The sequence below is a fragment of the Rhipicephalus microplus genome, chromosome 3, assembly GCF_043290135.1.
Source record: "Rhipicephalus microplus isolate Deutch F79 chromosome 3, USDA_Rmic, whole genome shotgun sequence".
Taxonomy (NCBI): domain Eukaryota; kingdom Metazoa; phylum Arthropoda; class Arachnida; order Ixodida; family Ixodidae; genus Rhipicephalus; species Rhipicephalus microplus.
In genome coordinates, this window is record NC_134702.1 from 255,631,125 (window position 1) to 255,649,057 (window position 17,933).

General features: G+C 46.4%; 1 protein-coding gene across 1 annotated transcript in view; it reads right to left on the reverse strand.

Moving 5' to 3' along the window:
* The window catches only part of LOC119168599 (uncharacterized), a 242,134-nt gene that overhangs the window by 160,422 nt on the left and 63,779 nt on the right, over positions 1-17,933 (reverse strand). The window contains exon 2 of the mRNA XM_037419998.2: positions 2,394-2,522. Coding sequence (XP_037275895.2) covers positions 2,394-2,480 — 87 coding nt within the window. The 5' untranslated portion in view covers positions 2,481-2,522. The remainder of the gene's footprint in view (positions 1-2,393; positions 2,523-17,933) is intronic.

Here is a 17,933-nt window from a genome sequence, read left to right on the forward strand (position 1 = left end):
GTGCTAAGGTTTCCTAGGTACATAATAAATTTTGTAAATCTGAAAAAGCATAAATGTGAGTCATATTTAAAAATAGATTCCCTGCCCATGAACAGTAATGGATGAAGTGGGAGAGGTTGCTGGTATGACTGGAAATGCTTCTCTCTAATAGTGTCTAGATATGTGCATTCAAGCAGGTCGTGAAAGACAGTCAATGATGCACCACATTTTTCACATACTGCTGGGTCGCCACCAGACAGAAATTATGCTTGTGTACTGTGTGTGTGTCCTATTCTTATTCTGCAAAGTGTAACTCTGTGTGGCATGACTTTAAGACCAGTGGCCATATGCCAAGACGTGGTTTGCTGATACGCAATTTATTTGTGGTTTGCCTATCCCACGGGCGCTACGAGTGTGCTCTTACGGATTTCTCTAGGAGGGACATGAAATATACAGTCTTCAACATTTTGTTGACACAGTGGCATACCTGCCAACCTGGCAACAGAAAAATTCGTAAAAACCCTGTGCGGGGAAGGGGGGCGACAGGAATTACCAACTTCTTATTTTAATTTGTAGCTGGGATGAATTCGCTTTTAAAGACAGCAACATCATGTTTTGCCGCCATAAGTCAAATCGACGCTCTGAATTGTTTCACCCCATTTTTGACACCAAAAGAAAAAACTAAAAAAACTAAAAAAACAAGATGGGGGGGTGGGGGTAAAGGCTAGCGCAAACATCGGCGTTGCAGTCTCATAATAGCTTCGAGCAGCCGAACACACGAGGGTAGGGTTTCCCACTAAGGTGAGTGTCATAAGGGAAGCACAAACGCTCCCGAAATTTTGTGTCATCAAAACAACTAGTAAAAAAATTTATTTCCATCAAACTCACATGTGTCTTCACAGGTGAACGGACAGGCGCAGTTGGCTGCCGTGAAAGCGCGGGTCAAAAGCTTTGGCTTTGCTCGTAACTAGGTTCTTTGGACAGGAACGTCAAAACACTTCTAGCCTTTTTTACATCTTTTCCACCTTTTTACTAATGCTGTGTCAGCCATGCGCCCTCCAAGCTCGTAGATCGATTGCTATCGCATCGCCGCGATCGCGGTTTTCTGCGCGGCGGCGGCGGCAAATGATAATTGTTTTCAATCCAAGTGCCTTCAAAACTAAATCATTTTATATTATCTGTGATCGCAACTGCCTCGGTTTTGTCCACAGAGTTTGCAGAAAGTAGCGTTGCTTTGACTGGTCGAGCGTTGACCGCATGCACACTTTTGGAGTTCTGTCAGTAACGTCATCGCCAAATATGATCATATCGAACGACGGCGGTTTCGTCCACAGTGGTTGTGGCAATGCCAACCACAAACACTGTAGAAGACAGTGCATGCACTGGTCACAGGCGTACTCCCGAAGCTTTTAGCACGCTGCTCTCCATCGATCTTTGTTCAACGATTTCGGTACTAACGTTCATATCACATGCCGCGATTAAAAAAAGTGTTCGGAACATTCGAATTATGGCCCAATGGACACATGAATTTGGCTTGGCAATTTCACGAATTTGTATTTGCCACGGTTTTGCATCACTGAGACTCTACTGTACGTTTTGATGAACGTCCCTCAAATTTGTTATAATAAAATACGACTGGCACACAAAAAGCCTGGAACTGACTGATCTGCATTTTTGTCAATGCGGCCAGATCTCGCACACAAATTTCAATTTCCGAAAAATTTTCGTGGCAACCATACAAACGTATGGTTGCCATAAAATGTCTCCCAGAAAATGCCGGAAACTTTGCAAGTATGTGATGACGATAAGACCAATACACACTGTTCTCTCCTGGTGGAGGAATATAGCACAATGCCGTTTTTGTGACCTCCGCGTCTAGCTACGGCAATGCCCTGTCACCAATTGTGGAAGCCACACTGATTTACCTCATTTTTTTTTATCAGAAATCAAATATTTTCCGTAAATTTTTAGGAAAGATTCGCAAAATTCTAGGCGCAGTCAAAATTCGTACATTTTACGGGAAAATCGAAAGAGTTGGCAGGTCTTCAGTGGCATTGTGGTTATGGCTAAAATCAAAGCAAAAAACTTGGCCTTTTTATTGTGTTTTACATAGTAATGTACCTAATGCACTAATACCTCTTTGTAACAAAATTGAAGCATACATGAAAATAAATTCATGAATCCGAAAATTTGTTACAAAGGTATATTTCTATCGGTGTATGTATTGTGAGAATATTTTTTATTTACTTCGTTATAACAGATATTTCATTTTATCCTGGTTCATTTTACCAAAGTTTTAGTGTACCACAGCATTACAAAAATGCAAAATTTATCATTATATAATGACTTCGCGTTTCCCCTTTGAACTGCCATGCATGTGCAGTGCTGTAGATTGCACACACAACTTTCCTCACCTGTGGCTGTGCAGAAGGTCTAGGGAGACGCAGGCTTTTGGACCGAGCCAGGGTTGAACGGCCAGGAGGTCGAGCTGAGGAAGACATGCTTTCACAGCACAACTGCCACTGCACCGTCCATCAGGATACCTACACACAAATGACACAGGCTTAGAAGACAGCTTACAACTCTACTGACATGCAACTGCAGCTTATGTTGCACAAGCTAAGCATTTCAAGCTGAGTCAAATTAGGCAACTGAGCTGCATCTCATATAATTGAGCTGAATAAACTAAAATGACTAAAAGAGAATGACCCATGGCAAACCACGAACTGCCTCTCTCTCTCTCTCTCTCTCTCTCTCTCTCTCTCTCTCTACGCTGGCCGAGAATGAGCAGTTTCGCATGGCTTATTGAGAGCCGTGCTGTGCATGCCCAAGGAATACTGACATCACACAGCTAGTGCGCAAGAGAAGGTCTCAAAGCTCCTGGAGTGATGTGTCACTAGTGAACTGGCGCTTGACTCCCGTGAGCTCCCTCCTCAGTCCTTCTGATCGTCCATCCATAGCTTATGCTAGTTACGTTAGTTGGCATAGGTGAGCAAAACCATTGCAAACTTTTAAATCATTGGATTTTAATTATGTGATCGCTTTTGGTATCTGAAATTAACAACCAAAACATTCTTTGTGATACTCAGTATTGTATCTTGCATATGCAGATGTGACAGGAACTGACACTATTTGAAGTAAGCAATTAAGTGTGCATCACTATTGCGGTGCAGTGTCTGAAAAGGATGCCATTACCTCGTGAATCGCACAAGTACATGGTAAACCATATCACCAGCTTCTATTGTCTGGTAAGGCCTTGCATCTCCAATAGAGCTGGGCCTGAACTGACCTCCATCTGGTGCTGGCTCATCCTAGTGCTGGGTCTCCAGCTCAGCTTCTAGCAATTGCTACTAAGGCTTGCTACTAAGCAATCGCAACTAAGCTTTGCCAGTGCAATATGACATCTGGTGTGTAATAAATTAAAGGGGCCCTGAAGACGGTTTTGACACTGCAACAAGACATTGCAACAACAAATGCAAAGCCATGAGAACGTCAACTTTCAGACAAACCAAGACAAGATGGCATCCGGCTCACTCTTGCCGGACGTCCGCGCAATTCGGCATGAGGTTTATTTTATTTGTGTCATGGGCGAGTGCAATCTCGAGCAAGTATTCAAGAGAAATGCTTCCCATAAATGACATGAAGGTGCAGTATCCAATTCGAGCCATGGCGGCCACATTCCTACGTACAAGCTCACTCCCCACCATTTAGAAAAAAAATTGGTGGATATGGTCCAGTGCCAGGGGCCTGCATAGACCCTTACAGCATCCCTCATATCACGGTTTAGGAACCTAAAACCACAACAACTTTTATCATAAATGACAGACAGGGAAGCTATAGTATTTGATCCACCCTCATTATGTTGTCCCAATCCATCAGTCGTGTCATTTCTGCAGAATACAGTAACCAAGTAAGGAACAAAATGGGTCATTTACATCAGCAAGCCTTAAATGTAAAACATTTTTTTTTTTGCGTACTGCAAGCACTTTAGGTGTCTTCCATCTATCTGTCTGTGTGTCTAGTCACCTACATCTGGGTGCTCTTAGCAAAATTAATAGGGGAGGGTAAGATGTTTGACGAATATGACTCGCTCATCATGACATGAATAATGTCACAAACCCACCGTGTACATCGTCAAACATTTTCCACCCGACAGTAGCACGTAACCACAAGTGGGTATGTGGCACAGGTGATTCACACCTCATAGCTACCCAGAAACGGAAGAATGCACATGGGTAATTTTAATGCCAGAGCATTCAGAAAAAGCTGACATCCCCTACATTGACCCGATGAATGTAAAGAAAAATGTCAGGTTTCCAGCAAGAATTGAACCCCGTCATTCTGCATGGCAGCCAAGTATTCTACCACGGAGTCCCGCCAGGTCTTGCAACTGCGTTTCAAACAGAGATTGCAATTTTCGTAAAGCATTCAATTTGGAATATACTAATGGCTATTCCATTTTATTGCATTACATATGTCTGCACCTGTGTTTTAGTTGGCGAAGCTCTTGAAGGTGTGGGTCTGCCTATACCTTTTATGAATGTGACTGCTTATAGTTCCACCTTTGCAAGCTGTCCACTACTTCGTCCTTGCAAACATCCCACTAAGCCCCATCCCTAATCCACCCCTTCACCAACCATAAAGCAACTAATGTTGAGAAGTAGCCAATATCGAATGCAAGATAGTCATGTACTTGTATCCAGGTGCACATTAAAGAACCACAGATTGTCCCACTGTGCCTTTCCCTTGTTTGTATGTGACCGCCTATAGTTCCACCTTTGCAAACTGCCCACTACTTCGTGCTCGCAAACATTGCACTATGCCCCATCACCGATTCACCACTTTGACCATGAAGCCGTTAAAATGAAGGGGCAATGGAAGCGATGTATAGCTACCACTTAGGAATAATAAAATTCCTTGTATAAATATACACAGTGTTTGTCACGTCATTGATGATATTGTTATAAATTGTTTAAATCTCCCGTGCAAATACTGCACACATAGAAGGACTGAGAACGACTAAGAGGAAAAGAACATTCAGGAAATAGAACACCCTTCTTGACATGGATGCTCGGGTTTGCGTCTCTTTCATTTGGCGCTTTTAGACACCGAAGCGTGGTTTTCCCACATCGATTTGGTGCCGACGACCCGGTAATCAAGCCAACAATGACCTGAGCTTTTCATTCCTAGGGTGGGTGAGCTGCACTTCGAGCTACACTGGCATGGAGCGAGTGAAGAACAAGCGGGCCTCGCGGCAAACGAAGAACACGAAAATCATCAACTAGGTCAACCAGGTGCTCCAGTCTAACCAGTTGGAGCTTTCTGGACTTCGAATTCTGCACGGCCCTCTACGCGCCAGTAATGTGGAACTTGTATCCTTGAATAGCGAGGTTAAAGCCTTGGTGACAGACGACCTGGCAGCAGACGACTATGAGGTCGTCATGCAGTACGATGGCGCCGCGAACAGTACTATGGTGTTGCTCGAGCAGCACATCGGCGTTCTGAAGACATCCACTACGCCGGCGTCAAATGCAAATTCAGCCATGGGCGCAAGAATGCACCAAGTAGATATGAACAGCTTCCACAACGTGAGTTCGGAGCACGACTTCCCAAGTTAAAGCTTCTTCGTTTCGACGGGACCATGACAAAGTGGCAACCCTTTTGGGATATGTTCTTGCACTCTGTGCGCGAGAACCTGAGGCCAATACTGGTTTTGTTATTCGGTCTCACTACTAGATGCACCTGCAGCTCAAGCCGTCGCATGTATTCAGGTGACAGATTCTTGTTAAGATAATCCACTGAAAAGTTTGAAACGTCGTTTTGGGAACCAGAAAATTATCGAGCGAAAATACCTAGAAAACTTGCGCACGCTCAAACCAGTAAAATTGGCGAGCGATGCCTTTGTTCTGCGCAAGCGTTTCGACACAGAGCAACAGAATATGAGAGGATTGCATAGTCTCAGAATCACGGAGTCTTCGTACGCGGCTATGCTCAAGGTACTACCAGCTGACCAGCGCTGCTCATACCTCATCGCCCACAGCGCGCACCGCTAGTGTGTAAAAAAGGTGTTCTCTAGATGAAAGCTTTGTGCTAGATTCAAGCTCGAACCTGCCTCAGCTCCTACTGCACCCCCGTTGACCGACAAGGTGGAGAGATCGCCCCCATTTCCAGTTGTGGGTGTTGACTTTTCTGGTCCAAGTTTTGTTAAAGGAACCAGCCTTGCGAAAACTTATACCCCTATATTTACATGTGCCGTCGTTCGGGCGAACCACTTAGAGTTGTGCAGTGATATGACAGCGGGGTCATTTTCAATGGCTTTCGGTCAGTTTGTGTCGCGATATGGCTTGCCTATTTTTGTTTATTCCGACGATGCTCTAGCTTTTCGTGCAGCCACTCGTGACTTAAATGTGATGTACCAAACTTTGAGTGACTTTCAAATGCAGGACTTTCGCTCTACTAACCACATTACTTTGGGAATTCATTGCAGAACGTGGTCTGTGGTGGGGTGAATTTTGGAAAAGGATTCTTCACACTGTTAAAAGCTGTCTACGAAAAACTCTAGGGAAAGGGTGCTTCAATTTCGAGCAGCTTGTGACCATCCTTGCCGAAGCAGAAAAAGCAGTGAAATCTAAGCCGCTAACGTATCTCTCTGCTGACATTACTGATCCAGCTGTACTTACGCCTTCACACTTTCTAACTGGTAGGAAGTTTAGCACTGCCTTGTGCTAATATTGCTGAAACATTGGGAAGTCACTTCTATACTTGAAAGCATTGAAAGTACAGGCAGGAAATAGTAAATGATTTTTGAAAACATTCGTATGAAGAATACCGTTTGTGCTTGTGAAGTGCGTATAGCAACCAGCTTAAGGTTAACGATGTGGTCGTCATTAAGGAAGACAAAGTGCCCATAACTTTTTCGAACGTCAGTAGAGTGACTGCTGAGTACTTATCTAGTGTTAATCACACTATAGCCTGCAAGATCACCTTGGCAGAAGATACGAAAGTTACGAGGCCAGTGCTACTTTTGTATTCGTAGGAGTTTGGTGATTGCGCTTTGTTCGTTATAGACGATGTAGTAAATTATTTGAATCTCTCACGCAAATCGAATTCACTCTCTGGATATGCTGAGTTTTTTTTTTTTTTCATTTGTGTCTGTCCATTCTGGTCATTACGCGCTGTTTTCACCTCGGTATGGAAAACCCACTAGCTCTAAATGTGTTATTACATAATATATACTCCTACGATAGAGTTGTCACATCAGGTAAACTGTAATTGAGCGGAATGTAATGAAGGTGACTGACAGCTTATATGAACCTAGGAACACCACAAACAGACATTGCTTTATTTATTTCAAGAGCGTTAGGGGAAAAAAAAGTCACAGCTTTGCCAAAAAGGTGAGACAATAAATGCGATAGCAATTAACTGGAATGTCACGCGAAGAATGGCAAGCAGATCGAAAAGTGCACTGCTTTGCTCACGCACAAATCACACATAAAATGTATTCACAGGTACAGATGAACACGAATAGCTGTTTCAGTTGAGAATTCACTGGGTCTGAAAAGCACTTTTTCGCAAGTGGAGATGGTGCAGTTAGCGTAGTGACCTTTGTGTGCCCGGTAACTACCACACTATTGTTCAGATAAAAGCCCAAAGCATACGATTCTCCCCCCCCCTCCCCCCACGAGACAACAGCGCGCACGCGCGAGCATCTGCCCCCCCTCTCTCCCTTCCCCGCGGGGCAAAGTACGCGCGGGAGATGAGAGGATTAGAGTGCCCCTATACCCACACGCGCATCGAGGCACCCTAGTGAGCATGAGCGCGCGTCGCCACGTCGTGACCAGCGGGGCGCCGAGCTTAGTAGTGACACTCTTCCGCGCGCGCGTTTTTCTCCTCGATTCTTCTCACATTTTTACCCTCTCCTGGACGGCGCAGCCATGAACCCTCCACCTGCTCGATGTAGCCGCATTAGAATCAATGCGCACGCTCGTTTATTCAGCTTCTTGGGGCATTATACGAGGTTCTGTCACTTGAAAAAACCACCTGGATGAATGTACGATCCAGGTATAACACAGTGGCTGATATATTTTCAATGCGCTTCGATAAATACAAGCGGAAGCACTTTAGAGGGCCCGTAAACCACCTCCAATATTTTTCGAACATTTAAAGTAAACGCGCACATCGTGTGCAGAATGCCATCGCGATCAACGATTCTACACGCGGCAGCACTACGATCCACCGGCGCGCCGAAAATTCCAAGAAACAATCCCGCCTCTTTTCCAGACCTTTCGCGCCACCGCGTGACGCGGCGAGCCGAATATGACAAATATGCGGTGAGTGGTCGAGCAAGCGCCTACGACTTCCGGTCAGTACGCAAGCAGCTGTCCGCGCTGCTTGTTGTTGTTCGTCGTGTTTCCCGCGTGCGTGCAACACGTGCGATGCACGGCGTGTCCCCGTAAGGTCTATCGCATTGTCGATCCTATGAAGGCGTGCGCGCAACGCAGGGTCCACACCGGCACGATTACGGCTGCCCCGGTTCGCCAACAAGCACGCTCCTACAGCGCAACAGACGAAGTCGACGGCCGGAGCCGCGGCAACCGGAAGTAGACGGCGTTTCAAGCAGCGCGTCAGCGATGACGTATGCCACGCGTGCACGCGCTCTCGTGCAAGCTAGCCCGCGAATACATGCGCACGCATGCGCTCAGGCACATACGCACGCGCGTATTTAGACATACACAAACAAACGCACACGCAGGCATTCACATACGCAGACATAGTACCGGCACGCACGCACATACAAGCGTGAATACAGACACACCAAACGTACGCACTCACATGAACATACATATAGGATCCTCACCCACACACGCCGGCGCAAATACGGAGATACACAATCGAAAGCAAACACAGGCGCACACGTGCACGCACAGTGGGCGACACGTACACATATAAACAAGCACGCGCACACCCGCACACACACACACTCTCTCTCACACATACACACACATGCGTTCACCACTATACGAGTTACAAACCTAAGCTTACAAAGTGAATAGTTTGAAAATTAATGCACGCACGGAAACCCAACAAAGCTTTGTCAAGACCCAGAGAAAACAGCATAGCATAGTGACTCACTCAGAAAAAACTAAACCACATTTATATGTGCTCGTTATGGAACTTGAGGGAGAGTACGGTTATACAATGAACAATAATGTCTCCATACAACTTCACCGATATATATATATATATATATATATATATATATATATATATATATATATATATATATATATATATATATATATAAGGGAAAGAAGTGTATACCTAAGGGCTCGTTTTTCTGTGTTTTAACACAATATTAATGAGATATAACAGACAGTAATGCCAAGGAATGTACAGGGGAAGTTATTAGAACCAATGGAATGTAAATAAGAAGAAAGAAGAAAGAAAAGTGGATGAAAAAATTACCAACTGTGAGCAGTTGGTAATTTTTTATATATATATATATAAGTTTATATATATATATATATATATATATATATATATATATATATATATATATATATATATATATATATATATATATATAATTGCTAACGATTACCTCGCAAGGAACGGCGTGCTTGGAAGACTCGAAGTTCTTTTTACCGATGTTCTTGCACTGCTTCCCGCGCACGGCAGTTTTTGCGCCTAAGGGAATATAAAATATTTCTACTCCTTTCTCCAACGTGCTGCTGCACTGAAACGCGCAGCAGCCAGGCATCGCCACGAAGAACGAAGCTCGGAATTCAACTCTGAAGCAAATTCAGAGCGGGAGCCTGGAGCGTTCATGGCGTGCGCGGTGAATAAAATGTGCGCCAAGTTCGTTGGCACGCGCTTCACGTGACGTTAGGGTCACCTGACTAGCTGGTAACGCGCATCCCAGCCATTCAGCGCTGCAGATGAACCAGCACCGCGAAAGAGGGGGGGGGGGGAGAGGAGGTCGACACGGCGCAGCGAGAGTGAGTCGGCTTAGATCAAGGAGTGTTGCTACTTTCTAAAATATAGGGGCTTTACGACGAGCGCGCTATTTGCGCCATCTCGCAGGTAATACTGAAAACGCTGATATTTCCCCTGAGATTACAGTGCACTCAACCGAGATCAGCACCGCCAACTTTTTATTTTTTATTTATTTATTCAACACTGCCAGCCACCCTTTGGCAGCCAGGGCAGGAGTGGTGTAGATAAATAGCTTGCCGTTTGAAGGCTGAAAAACGTTCGCTTTCGCAGCTCAGTGGTTAACAACGCGCGCCCCGAAGCGAGAGGTCACACGTTCGATTCCGCCAAAGGAAAGCATTTTTTTAAATATTTTTCTTTGTTGCTTTTCTATATATATATGGATACCTATACATATACGATTTATGACGGCGGCAAAAATCAGCCGAGAGGGTCTATATAAATGCTATCGCAATAAAATCAGTGCATCTACACGAAGTGAATGATGATCAGTGGACGAAGCTATAGGTCCTAAGGCCCATACTATCTTCGTTGAAGTCACTGACTACTATAAAGGACAGACACACAAGTGGACGCACAGATGGACAGACAGGTAGCACGAGTGATCATGTATTGTGCTGTGATATAGTCGATTACACATAAGGTATATTTTTTTACACATCTTTTATTCTTTTGTTGTGCAGGTGTACTGCTGCTTCAGTTTGGGTTTTCTGGGGGTGATGGACGCCAACTAGCTCGGCCCTAAGCAGCTTCGCCCCTAAAAGCTGGCATCGGCAGCGTTCACCAAAGGAACGCATAGAATAAATATCGTAAAGCGCCATCCACTGAAGCACATTTATCAAGCGGTGCCTAGGGCACGGTGTAAGAATAAGTTAGGCGCCGTGTCCCTATTGTGTTCGCCGCCAGGTTGTTTCCGTTTCATGCGACAGATGGCGCTAACGGAGGGTGTGTCCAGTGACTTTACTGGGTCTAGGCACTTACAGGGGAGCGACTCCGATCCGCGTTTAGAAGGTTAGTGGTGCGGAGCCTCGCTTGTTTATGCTCTATATGCACATGTGCATGAATGTCAATAAATTAATACACTGTGACTCTGCTGCAACGAAACTAATGTCCTACTTTCATATGTAGTTTCTTTGCTAGCAGTGTTTTTGTCATATAAATCCTCCGACAGCAGCAAACGTTGGCCTAGAGCGGTCGCATTTTGACGCGACAACACTAAAGATCACTTCGCTGGAATTCTGGTGTGGGCGGCGTCGGCATCTTTGGTTCAGAACAAAAAGCAGAGTTATCCATGAGAGTAAATTTGGAGTGTTTGCAATAAATATAAGGATAGCAGCCCGAGGGCGCACACGGATGCGATTGTTCACGTGCATGTGTTTGTGGGTGTATGTGAGTGCATGTGTGTGTGTGTGTGTGCGTGTGTACAAGCGCGGATATCGCGTTCACGTTCTGGTTGTTCAGCAAAGTGAACAAAAAAACTTCAGAAAGCTTTGAACTTATGTATCAAAAAACTTACACGAGCTCTATTAAGAACTTAAATCGGCACGCTATCCTTGCCAGTCTTGCTGTTAACGTCACGCAGAGGACTTTGTTTTGGCCTCTGGCAAAGCAAGCAGCATGGTATTGTGGGAAGAACATCATTGGGTCCCGAAGGTGCACCTAGAGTTAACCCGTTCCACACCCATGTCGGCACTGTAGGGCCAGTGCGATTTATTTACTTATTTATTTATTTGTTTAATTATGTATACATTTATTTATTTACACATACTGCAGCGCTAATTGCGCTAAGTCATACTTCACACTGTTTTATTAGGCCGCAAAGAATTCAATTTGATGAATTGCTTAGACAGGGAATGCGAGCGCACTCGCATTCCCTGTCTAAGCCGTACATTTTGTGCAGCTTGTTCTTTACGGCACCGGCACAGGACGGAAACAATAATATTTCCCGTTTGATTATGTATATGAGGTTAAGGCATTCACCCTAATAAACGGTGTTGCTGCCTGAAGTGCGCCGCCACTGTTGCAAGACGGCGACGATGATGTGCTGGAGACATTCAAAAAACGACAAAATCTGGCTTCACGTCATCAAGCATGTCAAACCAATTATAATCACGTGAGTACAGTAAGTGTTAAAAAACGCAAGACTGCATCACAGAAACGGTGTGTACAAGGATTTCTGTTCACTGGTTATTGTCCAACATTTCATTTTTCTTGGTCCACACAGGCATAGATGAGGCAGCTTTAAAAAATGAAATCTGAATTTAAAACAAGAAACTAATTTTCCGCTATGATGAGGAACTGAGTCGGTAGCGCATAAGCCCACGCTATCAGTGTCGGGTTGAGACGCATTCTCCTTTACAGGTGGAGGAGGCCCGTCGCTGATGAAGTCGAAGCGCTGCATCTTGCACGCGTGCCTGTTGATTCATCAACGCCATACTGTAGAATCACAGTCTACACGCACAGTAAGTTTAGAGTTCAGATGCAGTTGAACCTTTTGGCCCCCATCGCTTCCAAGAAGTAGGTAGTAGAGCTAGGCGTTTTCGCAAAGCTTTCTTGGTTTTTTTGTTGTACGGTCAGGTCCTTTGGGCCGCCCGGTAAAATGACCGCCGCAGCATTCAATACAAGTGAGCGTAGTGCGTTCATCAGGACGTTTCCCTTGTATTCTGCATGATATGTGACAGATATCGCTTCTTCCGGGAAATGCTTCGCGCACATATGACTGCAAGATTACGTCATCTCTCGGGATCGCCCGTCACCACTTATCCAAGCGCTCTGGTTCACGTGGAGCCTTGAAAAGCAACGCACGCACCGTACAAGTCCGATAGCCCCACTTGTGATTCGGGACGGAAAACCACTTGCCCATTTCAAGGCGCAGGCAGCGACAAATCCGCTGACGCCTACTAGGGGTCATACGATATGCGGCATCGAAGTATAGGCGCACTGTATCACAAAGCGCGAATCAGCTAAGTGTACTGGCAGCTGCTCACAGGCACAGGGGAACGCGTTTCTGAATCACAAAATCCCAAGCGCAGAAAGCTTTCAGGAATATGTCCTTTCGTGCACGAATACCTGACGCCTCATACAGTAGTGCCATCTGAACTCACGCGACGTAAACTACTCGTAGCTCAAGGTCATCAGCGAACACAATCTGCTCACGCCCTCTCTTTGCGCGGAGCGGCGAGTGTCAGCACCTAACTTATTCTTACAGCATGTTCTAGGGCCACCATCCTCACTGGCAAAACCACTACATATCAGCTTACCACTTCTAATGTTTCTAATATCCATGTTGTTGGTGGCATCGTTACGCAACAATGAACATGCGACTATTTAACATATCATATGTCTATGCGTACAACATTTGTACATATCTTTAGCATTAGTTCGTTACGCTTCGTCCAATAAAAAAAATACGACACAATCGGATCTCCGCTTGCTTCGCATAACATCGACTCACACGGTACGTGGGATCTGCCAATTTTTTTTTTCTTCGACACCCAAATACTTCATGCGTACTGTAGAGGTTAGCTTGGTGTCCAGGATAAGGCCTAAGAATTTATGTTCGGCATTAGCATACAGACGTTGACCATGCAGTTGAATGTCATCTTCGGAATGAATACCTCTCTTCCTGGAGAACAAGACACATGTGCGTTTTTTTTTTTTTTGCTGTTGATTCAGCCAGAACCCGTTTGCTCTGCCCATTCGGAGACCTTGTTCAAACCAAGATGAACCTGCTGCTCACACATTACCAGATTGCAAGACTTAAAAGGGTCCCTGAAATACTTTTTTAAGTAACCATGGAATGAATTCGCTGAAAGAGCTTCTAAGCTCACGAGTTCAATGGCCCAAAAACTTTAAGAATCTGTTCAGTGGATGACCCCGGCTCCCCTACGAGTATAGGAACCGGGCTTGCAAGAGACACCACTCCAGACTTAACGTTAGTTCGTAACGCGGGGACCGCTAAATGGAGAAACACATTCGATGATCTGGGGAGTGATCATCGAATATTAGAAATCAGGATAGAAACCATGGCTGCCGCAAAATTCAGAGACAGATTAGATGGACTGACTGGGATAAGTTTCGGAAAGTCAGAAACGCGAAAAAACAAGACCCTATCAGCAACATAGAAGATTGGATCAAAGATGTCAATAACGACGTCAGCGAGGCAACGCGAAGTATCACTTCAAGTCCACCCCTAGAGCAGATTGGTAGCCGTCTCGCACAAATTTGGAAGGCCAAGCAATCACTGCAGAATAGATGGCGGGGACAGAGGCACAACAGGCCCTTGCGCAAGCGCATAGCCAAGCTGAACAAACAGATCGAAGAACATTGTAAGCAGCTAAGCAAACAGCAATGGGACCAAGTTTGTAATAGTCTCGTAGGCCAAATGAATGCTGGTCAGACATGGCGCATGCTCAAACACCTGCTAGACCCAGATAACACCAAATCAGCACACAAGCAAACCTTGCGTAAACTGGTGCACCAGTACAACGGCAGTGAGGAGGACTTTATCGCTGAGGCTAGCAACACGTACATTCCCGCCATGCCTGTCATAGAGCACGGACCATATTCCGGAGGCCCGATCGAGCTCTTAGATGAGGAGTTTACTGTGGCTGCAATCAGAGCCGCGCTACAGAAGCTAAACACCAAATCTGCACCGGGACCAGACGGGATCACTAACAGAACACTACGGAACCTTGACGACCAAGCCATAGAGAACATCACGCAATATATTAACAAGTGCTGGACCGAGGGCACTATACCAAAACAGTGGGGAAAAAGCTAAAGTAATCCTCATCCCCAAGCCCGGGAAACCCCCCGATCTATCGAATTTACGCCCAATGTCACTAACGTCTTGTGCTGGGAAGCTGATGGAACACGCTTTTCTAGACAGAATCTACACTTATCTTGAGGAGAACAAAATCTACCCAGATTTTCTGTTGGTGTTCCGCACACGGCTCTCCACGCAAGACGCCATGCTGCAAATTAAGCAGCAGATTCTAGACAACAAAACAAGAGCTACCCGGGCGATCTTAGGGTTAGACCTTAAAAAAGGCTTCGACAAAGCATCGCATACGGCTATCTTACATCAGATCTGCCAATTAAGCTTAGGATCAAGAGCGTATAACTATGTCAAGGACTTCCTAACAGACAGAACGGCATCTATCGTAATGGGAGAACTGAGATCTGAGGAAAGGCTTATGGGCAGTGCTGGTACCCCGCAGGGTTCGGTCATATCGCCAATGCTGTTTAATCTCATAATGATAGGACTCCCGGCGCGGCTGAACTCAATATACGGAATACATCATTCTATATATGCAGATGATATCACCATCTGGGCGTGTGAAGGTAGTGACGGAGAGATAGAGCAGAGACTACAGGAGGCCGCCACCACTATTGAGGAGTATCTTGATGGTACTGGCCTCGAGTGCTCGCCAGATAAATCCGAACTCCTCCTCTATCGCCCAACGCTTAAAGGCAGACCACCCAAGGGATACAACCGGGACCGTGCTTATGAAGAGATCCAAATTCACACCAAAAACGGCAGGACTATTCCTATAGTGCAACAAACCAGAGTCCTTGGACTCATCATCGAGTCTAAGGGTACAAACGGTGAAACCGTCAAGAGGTTAGTAACCAAAGTCACCAACGCAATACGGCTAATCAAGAGAGTCACCAACAAACACCAAGGCAAGAAGGAGGGTAACGTCATCAGGCTTATTTATTCATTCGCCATAAGTCACATTATATACGTAGCGGCATATCTAAACTGGTATACAGCCGAAAAACTCAAAATCAACGCACTCATATGAAAGGTGTACAAACAAGCTTTGGGCCTTCCAGATAGCACCAGCAACGAAAAACTGTTTCAACTGGGTTTACATAACACTTTAGAGGAGCAGATAGACGCGCAACAGATTGCCCAGTTGGAGAGGCTAGCCAGCACGCGCACAGGACGGAATATCCTTGACAAGATGGGGATAAATTACCATAGGCAACAAGGAAGTAAAGTGTCGGTTTTAAATGTGATCAGGGAAAAGATCCAGGTCCCCAATCTGCCCAAAAACATGCACCCCGAATTTAATCAGGGCAGAAGAGAAAGCCGCGCTAGAACTCTGCTTAAGGCCTACAGCAGAGACAAGGAAGCGTTGTTCGTAGACGCAGCGGAGTGCCCTTGTCACAAATCCTACGTTGCGGCAGTAATAAACACCGACTGCAAATGCGTAAACGTGTGCTCCATACGCTCGGATAATTCAGAAATCTCGGAAGAGGTGGCTATTGCAAAGGCCATAATTTCCCCAAAGTGTAGGTATGTCATCAGCGACTCGCAGTCAGCAATCCGTAACTATGCACGAGGAAGAATATCTCCCGAGACAGCCAACATACTCCTCCGCAAGGCAAATCTCATATCATCCGAGGAATTCGAAGAAAGGTATATTATATGGTTCCCAGCCCACACCCCGTGTGCGTCGCTCATTCCCAACCTCAACGAGGAGGCTCACCACGTAGCGCGAGGTCTCACTTACCGCACTCGCAATGGAGATTCACATGAGGTACTGGGAGGAGATGAGTGGTGGGAGAGGGACAGAATGTTTAGGTTCTGCGACATTATCCGATTCTACCAAAAGTCGAGGCGCAGATTTCCACCACATAGCTCCACATTAGACAGATCTCAGGAGGTTGACTGGAGGCGACTTCAAACTAGAACATTTCCCAACCCGAAGCACCTAAATCGCATCTACCCCGAACTATACCCAGATGACTCGTGTAAACTATGTAGCATGAGACGCGCCTTTCTAGAGCATATGTTATGGAAATGCACACAGATACAGGACGCCAATGTAGTCCACCCAGAACAGCTTGGGGCGCGGTGGACAGCCGCGCTGATCAGCTCAGATCGGCCATCCAGCGAGCACGGGAGGCGGCTGAGAGACAGGGTCTCTCCGCCACCCCTGGTGCGGCTTAGGCCAACGCCTCAATCCGCTGGTTAAATAAAGCTTGTTCACTCACTCACTGTTCAGTGGAAGGGGAGTTACTAAGGTTTCACGCCTGCTGCAATTACATTCTCCCTTCTCTCGTCTCGACGAAAGCACTGGAAGCTAAGCAGGGAGAGATGACAGGGCCACAGAAAAACGTCACGCCAGCCTCGTGACCTTGACAATTTTTCAGGGGCGAAGCTCCTTAGGGCGTGGGCTGTGCGTCCCCTGTAGCCTGTATGTAGCCACCTCTAGTTTAGTTCTTGCAGTGTTCACTAGATGGCGGTACCGTCCCCTGTATGTAGCTGTGATGTGTGGTGCGCGTTCAAAGTGCGCGCCTTCGAAAAGTGCGCGAAATTAAAGGATGACCGAGTGCACGTGCTGGGTCGCCTGAACAACGACGACGCCGAGGACCGGTACACGTGAGAGCGTGGAGCGCAAGCATCCAAGACCATAAAGAAAACAAGGGCCAATGGCTGATCACCACGGAGTTTTGAAAGGCCAATGAGAACGAGACAAGTGGGCGAGAGCTGAAGCAGGAGCCTGGGGAGACCAGAGCAAGGAGAGTTCGAAGAAGACGGGGCAAGCGGAAGGTCGTCACCGGACCGGGCGCTGAAGATGGGCCGTCGGGCGTAGGACCCGAGCCTGCAGGTCTTCAACCGGCCGGGGCCTCCTGCCGTCGTGTTCCCGCTCGAGAGGACCGTGGCCATCCGGTCCTGAACTCCTACCCAGGGCCTGCGGACTTTGGTTCCAACGGGCGAGCAACAGCCGTCGGGCTACGGGCCCGAGCTGTGCGCCCAGCTGCTTGGCCAGGTTGACCCTGGTTCTCTGACGCGTCACCACCAGCCTGCGTTCTCTCGTCACAGACGGGTCCACACTCCTAAAGCCAGAGCCACCACGTTCCGGCCTGGTTTCTCGACGTGTCGTCAGCAGCCAGCGTTCCTTCATCCCCGTCCTGCCCGCGTCCTGAAGCCGGAATCACCGCGT